We start from the raw sequence: 10,333 nt of genomic DNA on the forward strand, positions 1-10,333 counted from the left end.
ACATATATATTACTGTTACTGTCATCCTGTTGCTCATCGATTTGCTCAAGCAGGCACTAGTAACATCTCCATTGTGAGACTTGTTACTGTTTTTGACATATAATATGCCATGGGTAGCTTTCCAGGCTCTGCTGTGCAATATATATATATATACATATATATATATATATATATAAAAGCACTCAAGTCTCACCTTTAGCAACGTGTAAATGACCTTTTATACAAGGTGAAATGCAACAATCTTCATAATCATTCCTCTAAGGATACTTTTTTGCAGCATTTTCAGCAGTTTTTCATAATGAACAATACAAAATATATTATTTAGTTATGCTTTGAGGCATTTTAGGATTTGGGATTTTAGAAGCCTCTCTTTACTTGTCTTTCTCAACAATGCCGCATTGGATGCTCTTTCATGGTCAGGGGAATGAGACCCAGCATTGTTACTGGTTTTGGCATATGAATACACCATGGGGAGTTTGCAAGGCTCTCCCATGTGGGCAGGAAACTCTCGGTAGCTTGCCAGGTTCTCCCAGAGGGAGAAATAGGTTATACAAGATGTCACGCTTCCGGGAGCTTGGTTTTAAGTCTCTGGATGTTGGCCAACGGTGGGATGACCCGGTGCCGGGGGGCAGTCCCTGGGTGTGACTGCCTAGCTACTAGAAAATGGGAAATCTGGGCGGAAGAGGCCCAATCCCGATCCGAACAGGCTTGGAGGTCTCAGCCCCGGGTCCCACATACCTGGGTTTCTCTGCCGGTACCTTCATGCATGAGGCTAGGACGAATGGAAATGTTACTGTGACCACTCGAGAAATTTGACGATTATCGGGATGATGATGATAATGATGATACTTTGGGGCAGGGATTGGGGTTCAGAATGGAAACATCTGAAATATGGTGGTGGGAAGGTGTAATGGTGGTGGGATTGGTGTCTGAATGTTAAGTGTAATCAAATATTGTGAACTACTTTATAAAATAATAAAATTATTTTCATCAGATTATCTCTTAGTACTCAATACATCCTAGACTTTTTTAATGACAATATTATATATATTTACCTAATTTTTTTATAAATGCCTCTTCCTTTAGGCAGTTTCCCCTTATCAATTTGAATGCAATTACATCAAATGTTTTAGGGGCCCTCCCCAGTGGAGCTGAGGGCAGGGGCCACTCCCAGCCATTCTCTACCCAGTTGTGCTGAATTTGGTGCTAGATCTGGCAGTGCTGGGGGCCACCAGGGCTACACCTATGGATGCTCAGGGGCCATGTAGTGCCAGTGAGAGAATACAGATTCTAGAATTCGGGGACTCATAGCCTACCGCGTCCCCACCGAACGCTTCTCTCTCTGTCATACACACACACACACACACACACACACACACACACACACACACACCATGTACAGATATACCATTGAGCCTCTGGAGGTTCCTGTGTAACATCTGGGTGAAGGGCACGAGTCTTTTCTATTTGGATCAATATTTCCGAATGACCTTTCCAAAATCTACCTATCTTTTATGCTTCGTAATTGCACGTATTTCCCTACGTCTCACCAACACTAACAAGATTCCAAAGGTTTAAAGGTTTAACAATTTTGCACCCATCAAGAGGACTACTCCATGACAGTTCTGCTTAGCCAGGCTCGGAGCCCCCTTCATGAGGACTCACCCTTCTAACTCTGCATGAGGGATCAAGAACACACAGAGACTTAATTCTTTACATGTTCTATGGACATAAGAAGGAAAAACAATCTGATTAGCCAAATGGTGGCCAGACTTATCCACTCAAAACATTCCTATCAGCTTCAGAGTGGAAATCTCATACCAGTCAAGTAAATCCATTTTGAAAATGTATGAAACATTCAGAGGATGGAAGAGAGAGCTGAAAGGGCCAGAGCACATCCCCCGCAATTGTGAGAACCCAGACTGGGTCCCGAGCATCACAGGGCAGCCTCACCCTGTAGCACCACCAGGCAAAGCCCTGCTAGCCCCTAGCACTGCTTGATCCAAGCAGCATCTCATTTCTGGGCCCATCTACACCTCGCACCACACCCCTACGTTGAGGATTACTAGGGGTGGCAAGCACTGCAGAATAGGCTCTCCCTCCCAAAACATATTTCAAGAGGTCAACAGATTCCAAACATTTTATTTAAACTAAGAACATCTATATAAATGGGAGTAGGACTGTTTTGCTAAAATCATTTCTACATAGCAACAGGTTGTTTTTTTTTAAGTTGCACTTCGCTAAAAACACCAGCATTTGAGACCAAGGAGAAGGTTCAATGGAATGGGGTGCATTCTTGGCTGCAGGACCCCTAGACAAAATCACTACTGGGTGTGTGCCCCCAAAGGGAAAAAATACAAGCACTTGGTATTAAGATAAGTCTAGATTTGTTATCTTATTAATTAACAAATAATTTATTTCACCAAATGAGATATATGGGCATGAAGTAAATTTATAAAAAGACGCTTAAAGGGACCAGACAAATCCTCATACAAGCAAACATTGGATTTTTAATGCAGAATTGAGATCACTAGATGAGGAGGCTGGGCGGTGGGGAGGAGGATCCAGTTGATGGTGCTGGAAGGATGTTGGCACTTGACTATTGAGTGTGATGCAATAAGAGACATTTGAAGAGATGTAGTTCTATACTCCTAAAGCACATACTATATTGTAAACCAACACATAAATAAATAAATAAATAAATAAACAAACAAACAAACTAAAGAAAACTGCAACAAAACCCCCCACTGGTCTAAATTATAGTCTATTTACTACTGCTGCCAGTATGTTTTGTCTTTCTGTGGTACTCAGACAATAATTGATAGCTCTTGATTTTCTTTTTCTCCTCACTGGCATCACAGTGGTTTTTCTTTCCCTGGCGTTTAAAAATGTGTCTGGGGTGGGAGGGAAACTGGGGACATTGATTCTGGGGAATGTACACTGTTGGAGGGACGGGTGTTGGAACACTGTATAACTGAAACCCAATCATGAACAGCTTTGTAATGGGCTATCTCATGGTGATTCAATAAAAAAAGTTTTTTAAATACATTAAGAAAAATAAGTCTGAAAAAAATAACAGACTAGAAGAAATTCAGGGAAAGTGGCGGGTCATAGGCACTTTGTTGTGTGAGGGGGTGTAGTAATTTTCTATGTTGATCCCATAAACTTTAACATTATTGTAACTTCCTAAACCATAAGAAATAATTTTTAAAGTAAAAAAATTATTTAGAATTTTAAATAATTTTTAAATATTTCTATAAATAATTCTAAAAATGTATTTAGAATTTCTGTTTTCTTCCCCTGACCGGCCCACTTTGCAAGTGCTCATTCCAAGGAAGGAAACTTACTCAGGAGTCCTTGGGGAGTGAGGGGGCGAGCTCACTGCAAGGAGGACAGAGCAGATCTATTACAGATGTTCTCAGCGGGGAGCAGGACAGCTTCCTCCCCAAGCAACTCGCCCCACTGTTCTATGACAGCTAATCCTAAATTCCCCTCAGACACCTTACCTTTAAGTTAGTCAACAAGAACTTTGACAAGATAAAATTATTGACAGGTGTGGTTTGAAAAAACAATGTATCGGTGAAGCATACATGAGTATTAACATGACTAACCATAACAAGGTAAAGAAAAGGCATCACAAGTTTTTTGTTTGTTTAATTTTTTAATTTTATAAGTTAGTTCACAATGTTTGATTACATTCAATATTCAAACACCAATCCCACCACCGTATTTCAGATGTTTCCATCCCAAACCCCAATCCCTGTCCCAAAACACAACTGAAATAATATATTTCGTATTGTCTGTTAAGAAGAATTGCTGAACATGCTTACAAAAAAGTGTTCATATAGGAAACAGTGTAAAGATTGTTCTAATTTGGCAGGAGCCATTAAGACATTCTGTAGGATATCACTAACATGTTAATGTTTGGGTGATATGATCTTTGGTATATATATCTGAAAATATGTATCTATGCACATATATATTTCCCTCTGATTTGTTGCCTGCTATTTGAACCCCATCAAATGTGGTGTAGTAACTATGGGGAATGGGAAGGGAGTGTTTTATGATGTGTCATGCAGCCCTGAAAGTGGCTGTGCTGTCCAGGAGTATGTTTACTCATATGTGAGGCTCAGCCTGAGCACATGGGGAGCAGCCGAAAGCATGGCAGCGGTTGGGTTGTGGAGGTTTTTGGCTACCGGAGCTGGGTCCCTTGGGGCGGGAAGGGCTCCACCCACCCCCCTCTGGGGCGTCCTGTGTGAAACAACCTGGCGCAGAGTCCAGTGGCATGGTTATAGGGGCCTCATGTTTTGCTCCCTTACAGGAAAAGCAGCCATGTGATCTGGACGGTGGCTGATGGTGAGCTTATCTGGCATCAGCAGGAGGTGACTTATGGGTGTGACCACTGGGTTGCTGGAGACTGGGGAACGTGGGCAGAGGATCTCCACTCCTCATCCCGTTGAGCCCAGAGTCCAAGGTCACAGAGTTCCGCATTACCTGGGTTCCGTAGGACTTCACTCATGTGTGAGGCTCGGCCCAAGCATCTGGTGAGCAGCCTTGAGCGTGGCAGCAGTTGGGTTAAGGTGGTTTTGGGATGCCAGAGCTGGGTCCCCACCCCCCTCTGAGGCACCCCGATGAAGACAGCCTGATGGGGGTCAAAACATTCTGCAATGCTCTCTTTCGGGAGTTTTAGTTTATAGTCCCTGGGTCTTGGCCATTGATGAGATTACATGGTGCAGGGGCAGTTTGTGGGTATGACTTCCAAGCTACTAGAAGACTGGGGACCTGGGGGGAGGAGGCCCAGTCCCGATCCAAGCGGGCCTGGAGCTCTCAGTCACGGGTTCCCACCTACCTCTGCGCTACAGGCCCTAACTGCGTCTTTTGATCTCTTTTGAGATGTATGAGTCTTTGAAATAAGGCCAACAAATGAGCTTATATAGCTGAGCTGGAGGTGGTTTGTGGGTGTGTCTCCCACATACCTAACTTTCAGGCGTTTAATTTCTTTAGTTTTGTTTGTTTGTTTTTGTTTTTTGCTTTTTGGGCCACACCCAGTTATGCTCAGGGGTTACTCCTGGTTCTGCCCTCAGGAATTACTCCTGGTGGTGCTTGGGGGACTATATGGGATGCTGGGGATCGAACCTGGGTCGGCCGTGTGCAAGGCAAACGCCCTACCTGCTGTTCTATCTCTCTGGCCCCTTGGCCATTTAATTTCTTGACAAACTTGGCCCTAAGTTTGTTGGGGTCTGGCCAAAGGCACGGCAACAATTCTGGGGTATCTGGAAGTCTGAAGGCACCATCAGGCTGCTGATGCACTTGCCCCACAGACCTGCTGGCAGCATCAAACCCCCTGCATCACAAGTTTTAAGTTCAATTCTTCCCCGTATCAATTTCTCCCCCCATGACTACAAATGCCCTATCTCTGGCTGCCTGTCTTGCCTCCCTTCTTTGGTTTCTTGGGGTACGGGAGCAAGTGACTTCTCCAAGCAACTCACACTCAAAACTCTCTAATGTCATCCTAATCTCGAGGGCCCACACAGTGAAATGTAAAATCCCCAGCTTAGTATTTGGAGGGACTCCACAATCTCCCCCATTTCTCTCTGCAACTTTGTCCACTGCTTTCATTACAGAAGCTTCTTCACTGGCCCAAACTGGTGGACTCACTGCCCACTGTCCCACCTGCCCCATCTTCAGGCTCACCTAAAACCAAGTGTAATCCTTCCAGAGAGAGGGGGCCCTGCTTATATTCCACCTTCTATCTGAAGTCTGGCAGTACCAGCAGCTTCTATTTTCGTACAGAAAGTCACTTAGGAAAATCAGATTGTGAAGTAATTGTGGGCATTCCATGAAGAAACAATTTGTGAGGATAAGCTTGACATCATGGCAAGTGGGTAAAAGAATGGAGGTTAACTTGGCATAGTACACACGATCCCTGTCCTTCCCTAGTGGAAGAAGATGAAAAAGCCCCAAGCCAAGGGTAGGGAAGATGAGTTTTGTTTGGCTGATAGAGTGTTTTAGGGATGCTGGCTATTTATTCCAATTTTTTTTCAAAACAGAAACTTACATAAAAATTTGAACTTCTGGACTCAGAATTGAATTCCAGACCCCACACCGAGCCAATTTCACTGGGGCATCTTAGATAGAGCAGGTGTCCTCTCTCTGCCCACTCCAAATGAACCCCTGGTGGCCATAAACTTCTAGAAGAAAATCTCAGGTACACTGGACAAGGGATGAAGACTCCAGGTCTCATGGCAGCAGGGATGGCCTGGGGATGGCCCATCCTTTCCCATCTCCCTACGGAGTCCTGACTGTCACTCCAAACTGCCTCCAGGCCCGATTTAAGTGCATCAATGACCTTAATCCAGAGACTCACAGATATATCTCAAAATGGACTAACTCCCTACAGAGATGTCTCCGGATCCCAATCATTAACAATTTTAGAATTCCAGGAGCACACGGCCACTTTTGCAGCCACACAACCTCTCATGATATTTATAATAAGCAACAGAAAATAAATTATCTACCATCTGCCTCCCAGACAACTTTGAATGCTAGTGGGAAAATTAGAAATAATGGTGGTGGAAAGGTGTAATGGTGGTGGGATTGGTGTTGAAATACTGATTATAATCAATTAATGTGAACTACCTTATGAACACAAAATTTAAAAATTTTTTTTAAAATTTGAACTTCTAGTTTCTCTTAAAAGATGACAACATCAAGTCATGCCAGACTATCTCCGTAAACTTTTGCCATCCACCCTAAAGTTCAGTAACCTAAACAAACACTCTTTGTTGAGGCCAGAGCAAAAGTACAGCGTGTAGCACACTTGCCTTGCATGCGGCCAACCTGGGTTCAATCCCCAGCACTCCATATGGCTCCCAAGCACTGACAGGAGTAAGTTTTGAGTGCAGAGCTAGGAGTTACACCTGAATATTGCCAGGTGTGTCCTCCAAACAAACAAATAAAAAATACATTGTTTCCCTTATTCTGTGGGTCAGACACTGTCCTTCTGGTCTTGTATGAAGACCAATGTGACTCAAATGTTTCAGCCGTGTGTATTACGTAATACTTGGATGTGGTGATGGGCCAGAGAATAGTAGAGCAGAAAGGGCTCTTGTCTTATACTGGCTGGCTTGGGTTTGATTACCGGCACCCCATATGGTGACTAACTACTACCCTGACTACTACCAGAAGTGATCCCTGAGCACAGAGGCAGGAATAACCCCAGAGCATCACCATGTGTGGTTCCAAAACAAACAAATAAAAAAAACATACAAAAACTGATAGCATTAGGAGGTCAAGAACAAATGCCTTCAATTGTGTCACATTTGCTAATATCACGTTGGCCAAAGCAAATATCATGGTCAGTGATCTCAGGGTTGGAAAAACAGACAACACCTGATGTCAGGAGTGGCAAAGGCACATTTCAAAGGAAGAATGTATCCAGGCATGCAAGAGTTTGTGGCTGTGTGTTGGATAACATTGGGTCATCCTTGGTCCTCCCGCAGGGAGCATAGGTTTATTGAGTTACTTCCACAACAGTGCCCCTGAGGCACACCCAATTCCTTCAAACATTAATAATCCTATTGCTTTTCTTTCCTTTATGTCATCTGCATGGTTTATTTAGCAATGTCCTTTTTGTATACACACAGGAAGACAAATAATGGCATGCTTTTGTAACATGGGAGTTAACTGACTCCAAATAATATTTACTCCTGGGCATCCATCAAACTTACTTGACTTAAACCTCAGTTGTCCTTACTTCCTAACACCCCCAAAAGGAGTGTCCTGACGAAGGGACTGGATGGATCCAGGGCAAGCTGTAAACTACCCAGTCATGGGAAGGGGAGAAGCTAAGCACCATAAGTACAATAAGTTAAGAGCATGGTCCTGGGACAAACTCTGTCATGACCCAAAAAGAAGTAACTGAATAAGGACCCTTCTGGGGTTAGAAAAGAGTAAGCTGGCCTGAGGACTATAGTCTGGGATATATAGCGAGATGTCCCCAGGAAGAGTCACCCTTTAAGCTTAATATATCTCTTACTGTGTTCATACAAAATAGCTAGAAATATTAGCACTGCACTGTAGCACTGTCATCCCATTGTTCATCGATTTGCTCGAGCGGGCACCAGTAATGTCTCCATTGTGAGAGTTGTTGTTACTGTTTTTGGCATATCGAATACGCCACAGGGAGCTTGCCAGTCTCCACCGTGTGGACGGGATACTCTTGGTAGCTTGCGGGGCTCTCCTAGAGGAATGGAGGAATCGAACCCATGTTGGCTGTGTGCAAGGCAAACGCCCTACCCGCTGTGCTATCGCTCCAGCCAGAAATATCATAAGAGGTAAATTTACTAAGACTTTAAATGAATTACTAGCTGTGGGAAGGAGAAAGCAATACACCCAAGATGGAATCCCGCCCTTGAATGGTCTCAAATGATCCATTTTCAGGTCTGGAGAGATAGTACAGATGGCAGGGTGCTTTCTTTGCACACCGATGAACTGGGTTCAATCCCTGGCATCCCATATGGTCTCCCAAACACAACCCAGGAGTGGTCCCTGAGTGCAGAACCTTGAGCAGGTATAAACCCTGAGCACTACCGTGTATGGCCCCAAATCCAAAAAGTAGAACAAAAACCAAATGATGGGCTTTTAGATTCTTCTTGAAATGGAGATATTAAGTAGTAAGAATTCTGAGATTTTTAATAAAAGATTAATTATTAATTTAAAAAAAGAGGGGTGGCAGGGGGAGAGAGAGGTGAGGCCAGAGGTGGAGAGAATTGTGGAGCAAGTGAGAGAGAGGGTTGTGGAAAGAGTTGGAGGAGAGTTGGGGAGAGCGTTGCGAGAGTCGTGGAGGGAGTTTGAGAGAGACGAGAGATGGAATCAACGCAACTGCTCACCAACCAGCTTGGTCCTTGTTTCTCCTTCCACCGCCCATGTCAACAGCCGTCCAGGGTGGGGAAGCAGTTCGAGAGCACTGACCACGGGCCGCGAAAGAGAGCCGCCAGGAGAGCCCGAGAACTCATGGAGTCACACGAGCCAAAGGAGTTTACAGAATACTTTATCCACTGTGCTATTTCTCCAGCCCAGGGAGGGAACATTCTTTTGGGCTCACAGTGGAGGAGCTTTGAGGCTACTCCAGCAAGGCCCTGTGCTCTGTGGTCCAGCCATCTGCTGCTGGGGAAGGATGCACTCCAGCCCTTTTCCTAACCTCACACCCATCTGCAGCGGAGAGAAACTCCCCAGAGGGCTCAGAGCACTGTGTCGCCCCAAGTTGTGTTGTTTACTATCCCCGGCAGGACATGGGCCCACCGATGGGGAGATTCACAGATAAGATCTCGGTTTCAGAGTCAGGGGCTTCAGGTCCGCGGGGCCGCCTCCCTTCCCACTCTCTGGGCAACTGCCCAGGAAAAGAAGAAGCCCAAGAAGGGCAGTTGGGCAGCTCCAATTTTCCCCCCACATCTTCCGACGCTCGGGCTAAGAGAAAACCGAGCTGGGCGCCCGCGGAAACGAGCAGCCCGGCAGCCTCAACTTTCCCACATCCTGCAGCCTCTTCCCGGGCGTTCCCCGGACACGCGACCCCCGCTTTTCCGGCCTCCCCGGGAAGCGGCGCCAGAACGGGACTGGACCCCTGCCCGGGGCTGCAGCTCGCGACTGGAGTCCCACAACTAAACGGGGCTGCCCGGGACAGCACCCCTGTCGGGGCCGCCGGACGAGACTGCCCCCGGCCCGCGCCAGCAGCAGCGGCCGCGCGCAGGCCTCCGAGGCGCGCACTGACAGCTCCAGGGCTCGGGCGTGCGTCCGGCCCGGGGGCTGGAGGGCGCAGCGCGCCTGGCACCGAGCCCCGGGGAGGTTCATCGCGCGCTTCCCTCGCACCCGGCCTCGCTCCCGGCAGTCCTTTCTGCTGGGACAGGCCACCTCGCGGGGCCGAGACCCTGGCGTGGACGCGCGGCCACCGGCCCTCGGGCGGCCCCTTACCTCCTGGCGCAGCGGCTCCTCCAGGGGCTCCGAGCGCTGGCGTGGCGCTCCGGGCATGCTGCCGGCCGCGGGTGCGAGCGTCGGGCCGGGAGCGGGTGCGGGCGCTCGGCCCTTCACGTGACTGCGCCCCGAGGGCGGAGGGCCGGGGGCGCGGCCGATCCGGGGCGGGCGGAGGGGCGAGCGCGGCCGGCCCCCGGCTCGGGCGCCTGCGGGACTCGCGTGGGCAGCGGACAGCAAGGACGCTCGTTCCCCGGCTGCGCGCCGGACTGAGCTGAGTGGCCGCACGGTCAGTGACTGCTGCGGCGCAGTGATGGGGCGCAAAGACGGGGGAGAGGGTTGCCCAGTACGTGCTGGTTTCTTCCCC

General features: G+C 47.4%; 1 protein-coding gene across 1 annotated transcript in view; it reads right to left on the minus strand.

Moving 5' to 3' along the window:
- LOC101546896 (two pore channel protein 2-like) overlaps nucleotides 1-10,069 on the minus strand; it is a 43,630-nt gene extending 33,561 nt beyond the window's left edge. Inside the window, exon 1 of the mRNA XM_055121655.1 lies at nucleotides 9,970-10,069. Coding sequence (XP_054977630.1) covers nucleotides 9,970-10,026 — 57 coding nt within the window. The 5' untranslated portion in view covers nucleotides 10,027-10,069. The remainder of the gene's footprint in view (nucleotides 1-9,969) is intronic.
- Between the last annotated feature and the right edge of the window lie 264 nt (nucleotides 10,070-10,333).

The sequence above is a fragment of the Sorex araneus genome, chromosome X, assembly GCF_027595985.1.
Source record: "Sorex araneus isolate mSorAra2 chromosome X, mSorAra2.pri, whole genome shotgun sequence".
Classification (NCBI taxonomy): Eukaryota; Metazoa; Chordata; class Mammalia; order Eulipotyphla; family Soricidae; genus Sorex; species Sorex araneus.